Source organism: Callionymus lyra, chromosome 11 (assembly GCF_982586985.1).
Source record: "Callionymus lyra chromosome 11, fCalLyr1.hap1.1, whole genome shotgun sequence".
Lineage (NCBI taxonomy): Eukaryota > Metazoa > Chordata > Actinopteri > Syngnathiformes > Callionymidae > Callionymus > Callionymus lyra.
Window position 1 is genome coordinate 2,705,012 of NC_141828.1, and position 20,482 is coordinate 2,725,493.

Genomic DNA, 20,482 nt, shown 5'->3' on the forward strand with positions numbered 1-20,482 from the left:
TATCCTAGCTGCGCATGCGCGGCGTCGCGAACTTGATGACGCCAAACACGTTCAACCTACGCGCGGGATTTCCTCTTTAACGTGGAGTCAAAGTTGTCCAACAATGATTGTAAACTTATTGTGTTGTTATGAAATAAACACGTGACGAACATCCGATCTTTGTTTACTTCATTAGTATTTTGTACACATCGCTATTATTAAACGAATCATAAATAAATGTTTGGACAGAGAATAATAGAATCTAAATCTAAACTTTGACTAACTGTACGATACAAACCATAGTCTGTTTGAAATGAATTGATTTATAATGAGCTTTATTTTTATTCAGTGATTTCTAAAGTAGCATTTGATGACGTACAAAACTAGCGCCTCTGTCCACCGTCGTGTCTGTGGGTTGCCATGGTTGCAGTGCTTTTTGATTTGTGACGTCGCACTGATGATGACGTTGATGGTTCTCATCTGTGCCTGAGAGAGTTCGTGTGCTCTAGCAACGTCCACTGCTTTCTCCAAGTCACTTCTGAAGGTTCAAAGGTTTCTCTCTCACTCTGAGTTGATTCCAAACACGACGCGGTCGCGGATCATCTCATCCTCACTTGCAAACACAGTCTTTCACCAGCAGCTTCAGCTCCGTGACAAACTGTTGTTTCTGTGTTACCCTGCACTTTCTCATGAAACCTGGATCTGGCAAATAGGGTGTTCTTCTTTGGCATCACGTATTCCTCGAAGTGGTCATAGTAGATCCTCACACACACAGAAACCTTCAAATAAGTTGATACAACTTTATCACCTTTACATGATCTAATTTGATCAGATATCGCTGATGTTATACCTTCTTTATTTCTTGATGTTTCTTGTTAAGTTGCTTCATTTCTGTCAGATATGTCTCATAAACAGGATAAAAAAGTTGGTGCTGCTGCAGTTGTTATGGCAACAGATGTGTCAACAACATGTTCACAGCCTGCAGATGACGTGTACATTTGCATATTTCAATGAAACAAGAGTAAAAACAGTGTAATTACCACAGAGGCGACAAAAGACGACAGTAATTGAATTATTAAAACATTGTTATACATGTTAAGCTTTCTTTGAGATTCAATAATAAACCCAAAGTATTTAAACATGTATTTAAATATATTATTTGTAAAAACACAAGAGAAAGAAAGTCACACACGAACATGCATCGATGTCCATCAGGGCCGACGATGACGGAGAGATTATGGATCAACTTCAATCCTGTGTTTGCTGCTGCACTGGTTTTCTGAGTGAAGTCGACTTTAAGATTGTTTGACAATTTTATTACAACAATTCTGAAAATTAAATGAAACACCGATAAAGTTACTTCAGGAGAACAACGTTAATATAAAAAAACATCACTTTAGGATATTCTACAACCATTTATTTCAAAAGACTAGTACATAAGATTTGATGAGTGAAGTCTCATGTGTTTAGTACAGCCTTTACTAGTTGTAAAACCTTTACCACACTCAGAGCAGACGTAAGGTTTTTCTCCAGTGTGAATTCTCAAATGTGCCCTCAGGTCTCCACTACTTGTAAAACCTTTACCACACTGAGAGCAGATGTAAGGTTTTTCTCCAGTGTGCATTCTCACATGCGTCGTTAAAGATGAACTACGTGTAAAACCTTTGTTACAATAGGAGCATATGTAAGGTTTTTCTCCAGAGTGACCTCTCACATGTAACTTCAGGTCTCCACTAGTTGTAAAACCTTTACCACACTCAGAACAGACGTAAGGTTTTTCTCCAGTGTGAATTCTCACATGTGCTTTCAGGCCTCCACTGTTAGTAAAATATTTACCACACTGGGAGCAGACGTAAGGTTTTTCTCCGGTGTGAATTCTCACATGTGCCTTCAGGCCTCCACTGCTTGTAATACCTTTGCCACACTGGGAGCAGACGTAAGGTTTTTCTCCAGAGTGAACTCTCAAATGCGTCTTTAGAGATGAACTACGTGTAAAACCTTTGCCACACTGAGAGCAGATGTAAGGTTTTTCTCCAGTGTGAATCTGCATGTGTATCTTTAGGTCAGATTTTGAGGGACATTTTCTCCCACACTCAGAACAGGTCACTGACCTCTGATCATCTTTCTTTTTGCTGACAGCAACCATCCGATTCTTCACAGAGTTTGAAGTTGACAGAGAGTCACTGGTTTCTCTCCAGTCTTCACTGTCATCAGTGTCAGATTCAGAAGACGGTGACCTCTGGTGGTCAGAGAGTAGAATTGAATTCAAGTCTGGTTCTGGTCCTCCACATTCTTTTTCATCAGCTTCTATTTTGATGTCTTTGATTGTCCAGCTGGTCAAAGACTCTCCTTCATCTTCTTCATCTTTAACCTTCTCATGGACAGGAGTGAAGGAAACTTCGTTTTCTCTTCTGAAGACACGAGGTTCTTGTTCCTCATGACTCAGACTGGAGCTGCACTCCTCCTGCTCCTCACTAGAAACTTCTTCTTCCTTTACCAGCACCTGCAGAACATCTACAGGGACACAAACACACTTCAGTCTCTGGATCATTCCTTCTTTCTTTGAGTTCCTGTCGTGTGGGAAGCTCAAGTCCTGACCTGCTCCCCTGTGTCTATTTTATGGGATGTGTTTACACCAAAAGAGGAAAGTTATACAACAGACCGGAGCCAAGAAAACAACTTAAACGGTCATTGGCAATAAATCATGTAACTTCGGGGAAATAAACGCTAACTAAGGACTGCCCACTGTGGAAGATCTTTAAAATTAAATGTGAATAATTGTGTCTTTGTGTGTCCTGTGACAGACTGGCGTCCTGTCCAGGGTGTCCCCCGTCTCTTGCCCCAAGAAGCTGGGACAGACTCCAGCCCCCCTGTGATCCCCATAAGAGAATGAATGAATAATAATAGTAAATTGTGTTCTAAGCATTGTTAACAATTTAACATTTTAACCTTTTTTGTGTTTTTTTACTTGTTACGTTGTACAAAAATATTCCATAGATTCATGTTCTCAGCTGAAGCATATGTACATCGAGTGTCAGTGAAACTAATCGCTCAAACTATTGGATGGACTGAAAAATCTGGATCGAGACATCGTGACTTATTATAGTGCATTATGAATCCTAAGATGGATTTAATAGTCACCGCAAGACAATATGTTCACTTTAAAGCTCAGAATAGTTCTTAAGCAACAAGAGTGAAGACAAATAAAAGTTATACAACACAGTGTTTAGACATTATTTATATTCTTACACATATTTCACCAGCGAGTTTATTCTCAAGATTGTACTACCTCAGTATTTGTTTTGTTAGACTAGAAGAGATATATTCCATTGTATTCTGTTTTAAATGTGAATATAGAACAATTACACAGAAGATATCATTGTTGATGGTGAGTTTGTTGTGAAATATATAAGTTAAAATATTGTAAACTCAACTTTGTTTTCCTAGAGACCTGGTAAAGAGATGTATAGGTTTCACAATAAGCGTTTAACGATGTTAGAAGCCTGTAAAAACACTTTTGAAAAAACACTCATTTTTAGTAACAATGCGTTTCCTCTTGTTTGAGATTTAAAATAAAGTCACGATATTTAAAATCACTGTTTCCCCAAAACGTTATAATAAAAACAATAAGGCAACAATATTGATGAATTCTCTCGGTGAACATTCGGCTCAAATACATTTCGAACAACAGTTTTAATGATATTTCTCTCTATATTTCACTACAATAACAGTGTTAGCTAGCGTTAGCCACTGTTAGCACTGTCCGCATTATAGCTTACATATACATTTAAAACACTTCAGAAACACTTCTATACATATGCGTCGAACAAGAATGTAGACTCGACCGACGTAGTGGTGAAAACACTAGTTAAAGTGGAATAAACACAACATTACAGGAGCTCAACTCACTGTTGACAATGCGCGCCGCCATCTTGGATTTTGAAACTCGGGGATGTGGATCCTGTCAGTACATCATACACTATCCTGGCTGCGCATGCGCGGCGTCGCGAATTTGATGACGCCACTACGGTTCTCTCACAAAGACCAAACACGTTCAACCTACAGTATCCGGGCTGCGCATGCGCGGGATTTACTTGAAAGCGGTTTAAAAACTCTTTAACGTGGAGTCAAAGTTGTCCAACAATGATTTTAAACTTATTGTGTTGTTATGAAATAAACACGTGACGAACATCCGATCTTTGTTTACTTCATTCGTATTTTGTACACATCGCTATTATTAAACGAATCATAAATAAATGTTTGGACAGAGAATAATAGAATCCAAATATAAACGTTGACTAACTGTACGATACAAACCATAGTCTGTTTGAAATGAATTGATTTATAATGAGCTTTATTTTTATTCAGTGATTTCTAAAGTAGCATTTGATGACGTACAAAACTAGCGCCTCTGTCCACCGTCGTGTCTGTGGGTTGCCATGGTTGCAGTGCTTTTTGATTTGTGACGTCGCACTGATGATGACGTTGATGGTTCTCATCTGTGCCTGAGAGAGTTCGTGTGCTCTAGCAACGTCCACTGCTTTCTCCAAGTCACTTCTGAAGGTTCAAAGGTTTCTCTCTCACTCTGAGTTGATTCCAAACACGACGCGGTCGCGGATCATCTCATCCTCACTTGCAAACACAGTCTTTCACCAGCAGCTTCAGCTCCGTGACAAACTGTTGTTTCTGTGTTACCCTGCACTTTCTCATGAAACCTGGATCTGGCAAATAGGGTGTTCTTCTTTGGCATCACGTATTCCTCGAAGTGGTGATAGTAGATCCTCACACACACAGAAACCTTCAAATAAGTTGATACAACTTTATCACCTTTACATGATCTAATTTGATCAGATATTGCTGATGTTATACGTTCTTAATTTCTTGATGTTTCTTGTTAAGTTGCTTCATTTCTGTCAGATATGTCTCATAAACAGGATAAAAAAGTTGGTGCTGCTGCAGTTGTTATGGCAACAGATGTGTCAACAACATGTTCACAGCCTGCAGATGACGTGTACATTTGCATATTTCAATGAAACAAGAGTAAAAACAGTGTAATTACCACAGAGGCGACAAAAGACGACAGTAATTGAATTATTAAAACATTGTTATACATCTTAAGCTTTCTTTGTGATTCAATATTAAACCCAAAGTATTTTAAAATGTATTTAAATATATTATCTGTAAAAACACAAGAGAAAGAAAGTCACACACGAACATGCATCGATGTCCATCAGGGCCGACGATGACGGAGAGATTATGGATCAACTTCAATCCTGTGTTTGCTGCTACACTGGTTTTCTGAGTGAAGTTGACTTTAAGATTGTTTGACAATTTTATTACAACAATTCTGAAAATTAAATGAAACACCGATAAAGTTACTTCAGGAGAACAACGTTAATATCAAAAAAAGATCACTTTAGGATATTCTACAACCATTTATTTCAAAAGACTAGTACATAAGATTTGATTTTGAAGACTCTGAATTCCTGTAAAAACACTTTCAAATCAGGGAGAAACAGATAATGACGAAATTTGTTTAAAATTGTTCATCAAATCAGTAAATCTGATTGTCATGTATAATGTTACACAATGTTACATCAAACATCCTCAGGAGGTTTACACATCCATGCATCTATAGATCGTCTCATTCATTCATGAAGGACACATGACCCCTGAATAGAGGGATGCGTCTGTACATAACCAGCAGCAATATTAACTTCCTGCTGGTATCAATCAGATCAGTTTTACTCAGTTCAGTTGTGAGAGGTGTTAAATAATTACCATTTCTTAAATGATCAGTTCTTAAGATGAGACAAATGGTGTCATCTGTGGTGGTCAGAGGGCGCAAGGTTCTCCAGTTCATGGTTGTTATGTATATTCCATAGATATATTCCAACTACAGTTGTATAGTTTTACAAAACACACTTGGATTATATTGCGGTGTAATACTTGTATGTGCATCTTAAGACTTTCCAGAGTGAAGTCTCATGTGTTTAGTACAGCCTTTACTAGTTGTAAAACCTTTACCACACTGAGAGCAGATGTAAGGTTTTTCTCCAGTGTGAATTCTCACATGTGCTTTCAGGTCTCCCCTAATTATAAAACCTTTACCACACTGAGAACAGACGTAAGGTTTTTCTCCAGTGTGAATTCTCAAATGTGCCTTCAGGCCTCCACTACTTGTAAAACCTTTACCACACTGAGAGCAGATGTAAGGTTTTTCTCCAGTGTGAATTCTCAAATGTACCTTCAGGTCTCCACTACTTGTAAAACCTTTACCACACTGAGAGCAGATGTAAGGTTTTTCTCCAGTGTGCATTCTCACATGCGTCGTTAAAGATGAACTACGTGTAAAACCTTTGTTACATTGAGAGCAGATGTAAGGTTTTTCTCCAGAGTGACCTCTCACATGTAACTTCAGCTCTCCACTAGTTGTAAAACCTTTACCACACTCAGAACAGAGGTAAGGTTTTTCTCCAGTGTGAATTCTCACATGTGCTTTCAGGCCTCCACTGTTTGTAAAATATTTACCACACTGGGAGCAGACGTAAGGTTTTTCTCCGGTGTGAATTCTCAAATGTGCCTTCAGGCCTCCACTAGTTGTAAAAAAATTGCCACACTGGGAGCAGACGTAAGGTTTTTCTCCAGAGTGAACTCTCAAATGCGTCGTTAAAGATGAACTACGTGTAAAACCTTTGTTACAATGAGAGCAGATGTAAGGTTTTTCTCCAGAGTGACCTCTCACATGTAACTTCAGGTCTCCACTAGTTGTAAAACCTTTACCACACTCAGAACAGAGGTAAGGTTTTTCTCCAGTGTGAATTCTCACATGTGCTTTCAGGCCTCCACTGTTTGTAAAATATTTACCACACTGGGAGCAGACGTAAGGTTTTTCTCCAGTGTGAATTCTCAAATGTGCCTTCAGGCCTCCACTAGTTGTAAAACCTTTGCCACACTCAGAGCAGATGCAAGGTTTTTCTCCAGTGTGAATCCGCATGTGTATCTTCAGGTGAAACTTTGAGGGACATTTCTTCCCACACTCAGAACAGGTCACTGACCTCTGATCATCTTTCTTTTTGCTGACAGCAACCATCCGATTCTTCACAGAGTTTGAAGTTGACAGAGAGTCACTGGTTTCTCTCCAGTCTTCACTGTCATCAGTGTCAGATTCAGAAGACGGTGACCTCTGGTGGTCAGAGAGTAGAATTGAATTCAAGTCTGGTTCTGGTCCTCCACATTCTTTTTCATCAGCTTCTATTTTGATGTCTTTGATTGTCCAGCTGGTCAAAGACTCTCCTTCATCTTCTTCATCTTTAACCTTCTCATGGACAGGAGTGAAGGAAACTTCGTTTTCTCTTTTGAAGACACGAGGTTCTTGTTCCTCATGACTCAGACTGGAGCTGCACTCCTCCTGCTCCTCACTAGAAACTTCTTCTTCCTTTACCAGCACCTGCAGAACATCTACAGGGACACAAACACACTTCAGTCTCTGGATCATTCCTTCTTTCTTTGAGTTCCTGTCGTGTGGGAAGCTCAAGTCCTGACCTGCTCCCCTGTGTCTATTTTATGGGATGTGTTTACACCAAAAGAGGAAAGTTATACAACAGACCGGAGCCAAGAAAACAACTTAAACGGTCATTGGCAATAAATCATGTAACTTCGGGGAAATAAACGCTAACTAAGGACTGCCCACTGTGGAAGATCTTTAAAATTAAATGTGAATAATTGTGTCTTTGTGTGTCCTGTGACAGACTGGCGTCCTGTCCAGGGTGTCCCCCGTCTCTTGCCCCAAGAAGCTGGGACAGACTCCAGCCCCCCTGTGATCCCCATAAGAGAATGAATGAATAATAATAGTAAATTGTGTTCTAAGCATTGTTAACAATTTAACATTTTAACCTTTTTTGTGTTTTTTTACTTGTTACGTTGTACAAAAATATTCCATAGATTCATGTTCTCAGCTGAAGCATATGTACATCGAGTGTCAGTGAAACTAATCGCTCAAACTATTGGATGGACTGAAAAATCTGGATCGAGACATCGTGACTTATTATAGTGCATTATGAATCCTAAGATGGATTTAATAGTCACCGCAAGACAATATGTTCACTTTAAAGCTCAGAATAGTTCTTAAGCAACAAGAGTGAAGACAAATAAAAGTTATACAACACAGTGTTTAGACATTTATATTCTTACACATATTTCACCAGCGAGTTTATTCTCAAGATTGTACTACCTCAGTATTTGTTTTGTTAGACTAGAAGAGATATATTCCATTGTATTCTGTTTTAAATGTGAATATAGAACAATTACACAGAAGATATCATTGTTGATGGTGAGTTTGTTGTGAAATATATAAGTTAAAATATTGTAAACTCAACTTTGTTTTCCTAGAGACCTGGTAAAGAGATGTATAGGTTTCACAATAAGCGTTTAACGATGTTAGAAGCCTGTAAAAACACTTTTTATTTTAGCAAAAATGCGTTTCCTTTTGTTTGAGATTTAAAATAAAGTCACGATATTTAAAATCACTGTTTCCCCAAAACGTAATAATAAAAACAATAAGGCAACAATATTAATGAATTCTCTCGGTGAACATTCGGCTCAAATACATTTCGAACAACAGTTTTAATGATATTTCTCTCTATATTTCACTACAATAACAGTGTTAGCTAGCGTTAGCCACTGTTAGCACTGTCCGCATTATAGTTTACATATACATTTAAAACACTTCAGAAACACTTCTATACATATGCGTCGAACAAGAATGTAGACTCGACCGACGTAGTGGTGAAAACACTAGTTAAAGTGGAATAAACACAACATTACAGGAGCTCAACTCACTGTTGACAATGCGCGCCGCCATCTTGGATTTTGAAACTCGGGGATGTGGATCCTGTCAGTACATCATACACTATCCTGGCTGCGCATGCGCGGCGTCGCGAACTTGATGACGCCACTACGGTTCTCTCTCAAAGACCAAACACGTTCAACCTACAGTGTCAATCAAGTGTACAATGATTTTAAACTTATTGTGCTGTTATGAAATAAACACGTGACGAACATCTGATCTTTGTTTACTTCATTAGTATTTTGTACACATCGCTATTATTAAACGAATTGTGGTAGGAGTGAAGAAGCAAGGGATGATGTAAAACACAACTTTATTCTTCACTCAGCAAAACCAAACTGGACTGTTTGTCCCGAACACACTACCCTGATGGGTGAGATAAAACCGCGCAGGTCCTAGTGCCCGCCACACCACCCCCCCACACACACAAACACAAAATACTTTGGGCCTGGCTCAAGTACCCTAAAAGGTCCATCGTATGGCGGTTGAAGTGGTGTGCGGTGCGCATCATGACGCACAAAAACAAAAAGAGCGTTCTGTAGCTGAACAGGCACAAATATTTTAGGGAAACAGTGATGAACAGGTCCCGGGACCCTAACACTGTCCGAACTATCGGTCACACGGAACTGTGGAGCAGAGTTAACAGGCAAAAATCCCCCAGGGATGCGCAGGGGCTGTCCAATGACCAACTCCGCGGCAGATGCCTCAAGATCCTCTTTCGGAGCGGAACGTAACCCGAGCAGAACCCAGGGTAAGATCCACCCAGTTCGAATCTGCAAGCGTAGCGCGTAAGGCTGCTTTTAACGACCGCTGGAACCTTTCGCACATGCCGTTCGACTGCGGGTGGTACGCTGTAGTGCGGTGTGTCTGCACGCCTAAGGATCTCGCTAGTGTCGACCACAACTCTGAAACGAATTGAGGGCCCCTGTCGGATGTTATATCAGAGGGCACCCCAAAACGAGCAACCCAGGTTGAGAGGAACGCTCGGGCAACGTCTGCAGAGGTCGTGGAGGAAAGAGGGACAACTTCAGGCCACCGAGTGGTTCTATCCACCATGGTGAACAGGTGAGTGAAACCCTGCGACGGCGGCAATGGACCAACCAAGTCCACATGCACATGATCAAACCTCTTGGCGGGAATAGGAAAAGGCTCAAGCCCGCTGACACGCAACACAAGCGGCTGCCCACTCCTTAACATCCCTGCGTAGCCCTGGCCAGACAAATCTAGCACTGACCATCTTGACTGATGCCTTAACCCCGGTATGTTAGAGGGAGTGTACCGAATTGAAAACACGACGACGCCAAGCTATCGGAAAACAAGGGGCCGTGGGCGACCGGTAGAAACGTCGCAGAGGAGCACGGGACCACCTTCTTGAACCACAGCTTCCTCAAGCTTAAGGCTTGTATCTCCCGATTGGAGAGAAACAATATCTGGGTCGGTGGCTTTGGTCAGCAGCCATGGCTGAGACATCAAACCCCAGCTGAACAGGGCACACCAGCGCACGTGACAAACAATCCGCCACGTGGTTAGACTTCCCAGCTACATGTCGAATGTCAGTCGTGAATTCTGAAACGGCGGCAAGATGGCGCTGTTGACGGGCTGACCAGGGCTCAGAGACCTTCGACATAGCAAACGTCAAAGGTTTATGATCCACGTACGCGGTGAAAGGCCGACCTTCGAGCAAGAACCGAAAATGGCGTGTAGCCAGGTACAGTGCCAGTAACTCTCGGTCGAAAACACTGTACCTGCATTCACTGTCTCGAAGCTTGCGGCTAAAAAATGCTAGAGGCTGCCACACACCTCCAACACGCTGCTCAACCACAGCTATGTCCGAAGCGTCTGTTGACAACGATAAACGTGCAGCCGGTTTGGGGTGTGCTAGGAGGGTCGCTCGAGCCAAGGCCGATTTGGCCGACTCGAAGGCCTGGATCCGTTCCGGGGTCCAGTCGATAGGATCCTTAGCTGCCCGCTTGCGCAGAGCCTCGTACAGGGGCTTCAGGATGTGGGCGGCATGGGGAAGAAAACGATTGTAAAAATTGACCATGCCCAGAAACTCCTGAAGACCTTTAGTCGTGCTGGGCAAGGGAAATTCCGCGACGGCCTGAACTTTTAATGGCAAGGGAACCGCACCTTCTGCCGAAACGCGGTGGCCTAAAAAATCAATAACGTGCAGACAAAATTGACACTTTGTATTATTGACAATTAAGCCATGTTCCTCGAGCCGCTGAAAAACCTGCTTCAGGTGGTCTATGTGCTCTTCAGCCGACGCGCTAGCCACCAATATGTCGTCAAGATAGACAAACACAAAAGCGAGGTCCCACAAAACAGAGTCCATCAATCTCTGAAATGTCTGCGCCGCGCCTTTAAGACCAAAAGGCATGCGGAGGAACTCAAATAACCCAAACGGGGTCATTACTGCGGTCTTTGCTACATCGTCTGCATGCACCGGAACCTGGTGATAACCGCGCAGCAGGTCCACTTTTGAAAACACACTAGCACCGGCTAGGTGTATAGAAAAGTCCTGAATGTGTGGAACAGGATAACGGTCGTGCGAAGTGATGTTATTTAGACGACGAAAGTCGCCACACGGTCGCCACGAGCCATCAGGCTTAGGTACCATGTGAAGAGGCGAGGCCCACGGGCTGTCAGAACGCCTGACTATGCCTAAACGTTCCATGGTGGCAAACTCTTCTTTGGCGATGGCCATTTTCACGGAATCAAGACGACGTGCACGTGCAAACACTGGAGGACCAACCTTCGGAATATAATGTTCCACACCATGGCGGGCCACTGCAGCCGAAAAAGCAGGTTTAGTAAGCGATGGAAACCCAGCAAGTAACCCCTGATAAACGTCGCCCGCAGCTAAAAAGTTAGCATGTGGTACATGCACAGATCCCCCAGTAACACATGGAAAAGTGGTGAAAGACACAGAATGAATCAAACGCCTGTTAGCAACATCTACAAGTAACCCATTTGCACACAGGAAGTCTGTGCCAATAATAGGAACAGTAATAGAAGCTACTACAAAGTCCCACTTGAATGTGTGTCCCTGAAAATTCACAGTCACGAACCTTGATCCAAAAGTTGAGATGCTTGATCCATTTGCTGCACTCAACTGCAACCCACATCCCTGAGTCTTTAAGTCCCGGTGGGTCGCAGGGAGCAAACTTTTCTGTGAACCCGAGTCCACCAAAAAACAAGTCCCGGAGACTGAATCTTTGATGAACAGCAGCTCTTCATGGTCACCAGAACCCACAGCTGCTACTGGGTGCTGGCGCTGGCGTTTCCCGAAGCCTCAAAAGAGCAAGGTGGAACACATCGTCGTGCTTTGCGGCCAAAACGCTGATGGAAATGACACCAGCTGCTCTCGCGCCTCTTTCTCACTCCCGCCACCACTCCAGCGTCGCCGACCTCCGGAACAGTGGAGACACTCTGCACGTGGAACTGTGTGGTCGCCAGCAGAACACGATCCGCTTCTTCGGCCAGACCACGACAGTCTCCCGCGGTCAAGCACGCAGAGTTTGCAAGTGCAGCGCGCACAGGAGGAGGAAGTTGACGCAGAAATAAATGAAGAAAAAGAAATCCACCTTCATCTGGTCCCAGTAGTAAAAGCATACTGTCCATCAAATCCACCGCCAACCCGTCGCCCAGACCCGACAAGGACAGCAGTCGTTCTGCCCTCTCCGCCGCCGAGAGAGAAAACCTCCGGAGCAGAAGATCTTTGAGCGCGACATACTTGTGACGCTGTGGAGGATCTCGAAGCAGCGCCATGGAGCGACGAGTCGTCTGTTGATCGAGTGCAGACACGACCAGGTAATACTTGGAGTCATCGTCGTTAACTCCGCGAAGGTGAAACAGCGCCTCGACATGCTGGAACCAGGACGCGGGATCACTTTGCCAGAAGTCCGGGAGTTAAACAGCGGAGGCGGGGCAGGCTGCGCAGGTGAGCGAGACATGTCCGAGGAGGAAACTCCGTGGTCTTCGTCACCAAACATGCTCAGAAACGGGGTCACCAATGTGGTAGGAGTGAGGAAGCAAGGGATGATGTAAAACACAACTTTATTCTTCACTCAGCAAAACCAAACTGGACTGTTTGTCCCGAACACACTACCCTGATGGGTGAGATAAAACCGCGCAGGTCCTAGTGCCCGCCACAGAATCATAAATAAATGTTTGGACAGAGAATAATAGAATCTAAATATAAACGTTGACTAACTGTACAATACAAACAATAATCTGTTGGAAATGAATTGATTTATAATGAGCTTTATTTTTATTCAGTGATTTCTAAAGTAGCATTTGATGACGTACAAAACTAGCGCCTCTGTCCACCGTCGTGTCTGTGGGTTGCCATGGTTGCAGTGCTTTTTGATTTGTGACGTCGCACTGATGATGACGTTGATGGTTCTCATCTGTGCCTGAGAGAGTTCGTGTGCTCTAGCAACGTCCACTGCTTTCTCCAAGTCACTTCTGAAGGTTCAAAGGTTTCTCTCTCACTCTGAGTTGATTCCAAACACGACGCGGTCGCGGATCATCTCATCCTCACTTGCAAACACAGTCTTTCACCAGCAGCTTCAGCTCCGTGACAAACTGTTGTTTCTGTGTTACCCTGCACTTTCTCATGAAACCTGGATCTGGCAAATAGGGTGTTCTTCTTTGGCATCACGTATTCCTCGAAGTGGTCATAGTAGATCCTCACACACACAGAAACCTTCAAATAAGTTGATACAACTTTATCACCTTTACATGATCTAATTTGATCAGATATCGCTGATGTTATACGTTCTTTATTTCTTGATGTTTCTTGTTAAGTTGCTTCATTTCTGTCAGATATGTCTCATAAACAGGATAAAAAAGTTGGTGCTGCTGCAGTTGTTATGGCAACAGATGTGTCAACAACATGTTCACAGCCTGAGGCGACAAAAGACGACAGTAATTTATTACTAAAATATGATTATACTTAAGCTTTCTTTGAGATTCAATATTAAACCCAAAGTATTTTAAAACGTATTTAAATATATTATCTGTAAAAACACAAGAGAAAGAAAGTCACACACGAACATGCATCGATGTCCATCAGGGCCGACGATGACGGAGAGATTATGGATCAACTTCAATCCTGTGTTTGCTGCTGCACTGGTTTTCTGAGTGAAGTTGACTTTAAGATTGTTTGACAATTTTATTACAACAATTCTGAAAATTAAATGAAACACCGATAAAGTTACTTCAGGAGAACAACGTTAATATCAAAAAAACATCACTTTAGGATATTCTACAACCATTTATTTCAAAAGACTAGTACATAAGATTTGATTTTGAAGACTCTGAATTCCTGTAAAAACACTTTCAAATCAGGGAGAAACAGATAATGACGAAATTTGTTTAAAATTGTTCATCAAATCAGTAAATCTGATTGTCATGTATAATGTTACACAATGTTACATCAAACATCCTCATGAGGTTTACACATCCATGCATCTATAGATCGTCTCATTCATTCATGAAGGACACATGACCCCTGAATACAGGGATGCGTCTGTACATAACCAGCAGCAATATTAACTTCCTGCTGGTATCAAAACAGATCAGTTTTACTCAGTTCAGTTGTAAGAGGTGTTAAATAATTACCATTTCTTAAATGATCAGTTCTTAAGATGAGACAAATGGTGTCATCTGTGGTGGTCAGAGGGCGCAAGGTTCTCCAGTTCATGGTTGTTATGTATATTCCATAGATATATTCCAACTACAGTTGTATAGTTTTACAAAACACACTTGGATTATATTGCGGTGTAATACTTGTATGTGCATCTAAAGACTTTCCAGAGTGAAGTCTCATGTGTTTAGTACAGCCTTTACTAGTTGTAAAACCTTTACCACACTGAGAGCAGATGTAAGGTTTTTCTCCAGTGTGAATTCTCACATGTGCTTTCAGGTCTCCCCTAATTATAAAACCTTTACCACACTGAGAACAGACGTAAGGTTTTTCTCCAGTGTGAATTCTCAAATGTGCCTTCAGGCCTCCACTACTTGTAAAACCTTTACCACACTGAGAGCAGATGTAAGGTTTTTCTCCAGTGTGAATTCTCAAATGTACCTTCAGGTCTCCACTACTTGTAAAACCTTTACCACACTGAGAGCAGATGTAAGGTTTTTCTCCAGTGTGCATTCTCACATGCGTCGTTAAAGATGAACTACGTGTAAAACCTTTGTTACATTGAGAGCAGATGTAAGGTTTTTCTCCAGAGTGACCTCTCACATGTAACTTCAGCTCTCCACTAGTTGTAAAACCTTTACCACACTCAGAACAGAGGTAAGGTTTTTCTCCAGTGTGAATTCTCACATGTGCTTTCAGGCCTCCACTGTTTGTAAAATATTTACCACACTGGGAGCAGACGTAAGGTTTTTCTCCGGTGTGAATTCTCAAATGTGCCTTCAGGCCTCCACTAGTTGTAAAAAAATTGCCACACTGGGAGCAGACGTAAGGTTTTTCTCCAGAGTGAACTCTCAAATGCGTCGTTAAAGATGAACTACGTGTAAAACCTTTGTTACAATGAGAGCAGATGTAAGGTTTTTCTCCAGAGTGACCTCTCACATGTAACTTCAGGTCTCCACTAGTTGTAAAACCTTTACCACACTCAGAACAGAGGTAAGGTTTTTCTCCAGTGTGAATTCTCACATGTGCTTTCAGGCCTCCACTGTTTGTAAAATATTTACCACACTGGGAGCAGACGTAAGGTTTTTCTCCAGTGTGAATTCTCAAATGTGCCTTCAGGCCTCCACTAGTTGTAAAACCTTTGCCACACTCAGAGCAGATGCAAGGTTTTTCTCCAGTGTGAATCCGCATGTGTATCTTCAGGTGAAACTTTGAGGGACATTTCTTCCCACACTCAGAACAGGTCACTGACCTCTGATCATCTTTCTTTTTGCTGACAGCAACCATCCGGTTCTTCACAGAGTTTGAAGTTGACAGAGAGTCACTGGTTTCTCTCCAGTCTTCACTGTCATCAGTGTCAGATTCAGAAGACGGTGACCTCTGGTGGTCAGAGAGTAGAATTGAATTCAAGTCTGGTTCTGGTCCTCCACATTCTTTTTCATCAGCTTCTATTTTGATGTCTTTGATTGTCCAGCTGGTCAAAGACTCTCCTTCATCTTCTTCATCTTTAACCTTCTCATGGACAGGAGTGAAGGAAACTTCGTTTTCTCTTTTGAAGACACGAGGTTCTTGTTCCTCATGACTCAGACTGGAGCTGCACTCCTCCTGCTCCTCACTAGAAACTTCTTCTTCCTTTACCAGCACCTGCAGAACATCTACAGGGACACAAACACACTTCAGTCTCTGGATCATTCCTTCTTTCTTTGAGTTCCTGTCGTGTGGGAAGCTCAAGTCCTGACCTGCTCCCCTGTGTCTATTTTATGGGATGTGTTTACACCAAAAGAGGAAAGTTATACAACAGACCGGAGCCAAGAAAACAACTTAAACGGTCATTGTCAATAAATCATGTAACTTCGGGGAAATAAACGCTAACTAAGGACTGCCCACTGTGGAAGATCTTTAAAATTAAATGTGAATAATTGTGTCTTTGTGTGTCCTGTGACAGACTGGCGTCCTGTCCAGGGTGTCCCCCGTCTCTTGCCCCAAGAAGCTGGGACAGACTCCAGCCACCCTGTGATCCCCATAAGAGAATGAATGAATAATAATAGTAAATTGTGTTCTAAGCATTGTTAACAATTTAACTTTTTAACCTTTTTTGTGTTTTTTTACTTTGACGTTGTACAAAAATATTCCATAGATTCATGTTCTCAGCTGAAGCATATGTACATCGAGTGTCAGTGAAACTAATCGCTCAAACTATTGGATGGACTGAAAAATCTGGATCGAGACATCGTGACTTATTATAGTGCATTATGAATCCTAAGATGGATTTAATAGTCACCGCAAGACAATATGTTCACTTTAAAGCTCAGAATAGTTCTTAAGCAACAAGAGTGAAGACAAATAAAAGTTATACAACACAGTGTTTAGACATTATTTATATTCTTACACATATTTCACCAGCGAGTTTATTCTCAAGATTGTACTACCTCAGTATTTGTTTTGTTAGACTAGAAGAGATATATTCCATTGTATTCTGTTTTAAATGTGAATATAGAACAATTACACAGAAGATATCATTGTTGATGGTGAGTTTGTTGTGAAATATATAAGTTAAAATATTGTAAACTCAACTTTGTTTTCCTAGAGACCTGGTAAAGAGATGTATAGGTTTCACAATAAGCGTTTAACGATGTTAGAAGCCTGTAAAAACACTTTTGAAAAAACACTCATTTTTAGCAACAATGCGTTTCCTCTTGTTTGAGATTTAAAATAAAGTCACGATATTTAAAACGAAAGTTACGTATGTAACTAATAGTTTGCCTAGGACTCGCAGAAACTCCACATAATGCAACCACTTGCCCCTGCAAAAGAGGGGAAGGAGGCGGGTCGTCCACCCGCTGTGGTGACGGCCAGGCCTTCATTGAGACGGTATCGAGCGTCATCTTTGTGCTCTGGAGGGAACCAGGCAACTCTTTGTAGAGTTCAACCCAAGACCTAGTCGAGACACATGGGAAAGAAGGCTTGTGGTGTCCAGGGACGGAGCACAGATGAGCCAATCATCTGGATAGGGTAGGATCTTCATGCCCTGCTACTGCAGGGGCGAGAGGGCTGCCATCACAACTAATGTTCCCTCTAATTTTTTTCGCGTCTGAGCAAACATCTCCCTGAGCCTCCATTGTACCACTGTGAGCAACAGACTGTCATCAGGCCAGTATCGCATCCATTCAATATTAACTTGGGATAATATCATTGATTTATATAATAACCATGTCATCTTTGACAATTAGTATTATGCTTCCTAGCTCCAATCATATGATTTAATTATCAATTTCTCTAAATTCTACATTCAAATGATATAATATTTTGTGGAATAGTCACATCTTCAAGAAGAGATCAATGTCAGTCCATGATTGTTACCCATGGAAAGTATTTATTTATCATAATCTTAAATTTTCTATTTAAATGATCTAAAACAGGGGTGTCACACTTTTTCGGTTTGCGAGCTACTTTTATAAAGATCAAGTCCACAAGATCTACCTTCACATCCTTCACTCAGATGACTTGCACTGAATGAAGTGAATGGACTGATAATCAGTGATGATGGAAGGATGTGTGGATTTAATCATCTTCATATTAATGCTGACTTACATAAATAACTAGATGCAAATAGTTCAGTATGTGAGGAGCATATTTCCTCATAAGAAGATACTTTTCCTCTGAGGGTAACTTACATCTTCCTCTGGTTCCAAGATGGCTGGAGGAGGAGCAGGATTACCCAACTCTCTTTCACCAGTCCCAGACTTGAAGGCCAAGAAGAAGGATTTCATCTGATTAAAATCCTCTGCTAATTGGTCCACCTTGGAAGCAAGTCCAGACTCTTTAACCTTCTTCCTAGAAGTGGGGCCTCTAGTCTCAGCAGCCCGACGTTTAGATCGGCCGGATTGAGCTGGAGTCTGTCGCTGGGCTGAGGTCAACTGCTCAGGCAATGAAACAAGGCCCAACAGTTGTTCCACCTCAGCAAGTCTAGCAGCCCTCACTCCCCGGGGCATGAAGCTGCAGTTCATGCAGGGATCGGAGCGAGAGCACTGCCTTCACCAGCTAAGGGTAACTGAATAATGCGACAACCGAGTTGGCGCCAATTAATGTAAACAATAATATGCCGAGCAAAAAAACGCAGGCAAAAGATGTCCCATATAATGAGATAGAAGTAGCACAAATGTTGGGAGAGGGAGCGAATACACTGTCGTCACCAACAAATATAAAAATATAACCAAAAGCGAGTGTAATAGGTTGCACCGGTAGTTAATAACGGTCGCTGTATATCAGCGGTAAAAATGTCGGGAGAGGGAGCAAACACACTGCCGTCACCAACAAGTAATCAAAATACAACTTAATGCTAGTACAACAGGTTGTACTGACATTCAATGATATATAAATATTGAGAGTACAATGTTGGGAGAGGGAGCAAACACACTGCCGTCACCAACAAAGAATTAATGCAACCAAAAGTGATTACAACAGGTTGCACCGAACAAAATGTAAAAAGAAAAGTTGGTAATTAGCTAAACGATGATGATCCGAGGCGGAAGTGTCCACGACAAGACGCTACAACTTCTCAGCGTCAAAGTCCTTTGCAGCCTCTGGAGGGCGAAAGGTTTGCAGCTCCGACAGAAGTCAAGAGACTACCAACGCACAAAAGAACCAATACTTTGATCTAGCTCGTGACATGCGATCTACCTGCGCAGCGAGAAGATGAAAAGGAACAGATCCTCTGATGTCACCGGAAGATATACCCTATCCGGGGTCATCAGGGGTCCCAAGCTACTTTTTGGTATTAACACTCGAACAGCGCATGCGCGAGATGGATACATTCAGTGCTTGAAGCACCGCCTCAGGCGGTCATCCAGGACTCATAGAACCGTAGTTACATACGTAACTTTCGTTGTAATATCGTGACTTTATTTTAAATCTCAAACAAGAGGAAACGCATTGTTACTAAAAATGAGTGTTTTTTCAAAAGTGTTTTACAGGCTTCTAACATCGTTAAACGCTTATTGTGAAACCTATACATCTCTTTACCAGGTCTCTAGGAAAACAAAGTTGAGTTTACAATATTTTAACTTATATATTTCACAACAAACTCACCATCAACAATGATATCTTCTGTGTAATTGTTCTATATTCACATTTAAAACAGAATACAATGGAATATATCTCTTCTAGTCTAACAAAACAAATACTGAGGTAGTACAATCTTGAGAATAAACTCGCTGGTGAAATATGTGTAAGAATATAAATAATGTCTAAACACTGTGTTGTATAACTTTTATTTGTCTTCACTCTTGTTGCTTAAGAACTATTCTGAGCTTTAAAGTGAACATATTGTCTTGCGGTGACTATTAAATCCATCTTAGGATTCATAATGCACTATAATAAGTCACGATGTCTCGATCCAGATTTTTCAGTCCATCCAATAGTTTAGTTCCAAAATAAAGTCACGATAATTTAAATCACTGTTTCCCCAAAACGTTATAATAAAAACAATAAGGCAACAATATTAATGCATTCTCTCGGTGAACATTCGGCTCAAATACATTTCGAACAACAGTTTTAATGATATTTCTCTCTATATTTCACTACAATAACAGTGTTAGCTAGCGTTAGCCACTGTTAGCACTGTCCGCATTATAGTTTACATATACATTTAAAACACTTCAGAAACACTTCTATACATATGCGTCGAACAAGAATGTAGACTCGACCGACGTAGTGGTGAAAACACTAGTTAAAGTGGAATAAACACAACATTACAGGAGCTCAACTCACTGTTGACAATGCGCGCCGCCATCTTGGATTTTGAAACTCGGGGATGTGGATCCTGTCAGTACATCATACACTATCTTGCCTGCGCATGCGCGGCGTCGCGAACTTGATGACGCCAAACACGTTCAACCTACAGTATCCGGGCTGCGCATGCGCGGGATTTACTGGAAAGCGGTTTAAAAACTCTTTAACGTGGAGTCAAAGTTGTCCAACAATGATTTTAAACGTATTGTGTT

At 41.7% G+C, this 20,482-nt stretch overlaps 1 protein-coding gene and 2 pseudogenes across 3 annotated transcripts; all 3 read right to left on the bottom strand.

The window, feature by feature from the left end:
- Positions 1-297: 297 nt before the first annotated feature.
- On the bottom strand, positions 298-3,923 carry LOC148068926 (uncharacterized). Its single transcript, XM_087802602.1, has 2 exons — positions 3,889-3,923; positions 298-2,493 (listed from the first exon to the last, which is right to left on the bottom strand). Exons 1-2 carry the CDS (start codon positions 3,908-3,910, stop codon positions 1,409-1,411), a joined length of 1,107 nt encoding a protein of 368 aa, XP_087658728.1. The 5' UTR covers positions 3,911-3,923; the 3' UTR covers positions 298-1,408.
- Positions 3,924-5,967: 2,044 nt separating this feature from the next.
- On the bottom strand, positions 5,968-8,855 carry LOC148068927 (uncharacterized; annotated as a pseudogene). The gene is made up of 2 exons (XR_015712991.1): positions 8,821-8,855; positions 5,968-7,440 (listed from the first exon to the last, which is right to left on the bottom strand). The product of XR_015712991.1 is annotated as an uncharacterized LOC148068927 (transcript).
- Positions 8,856-14,691: 5,836 nt separating this feature from the next.
- On the bottom strand, positions 14,692-20,284 carry LOC148068928 (uncharacterized; annotated as a pseudogene). The gene is made up of 2 exons (XR_015712992.1): positions 20,250-20,284; positions 14,692-16,135 (listed from the first exon to the last, which is right to left on the bottom strand). The product of XR_015712992.1 is annotated as an uncharacterized LOC148068928 (transcript).
- Between the last annotated feature and the right edge of the window lie 198 nt (positions 20,285-20,482).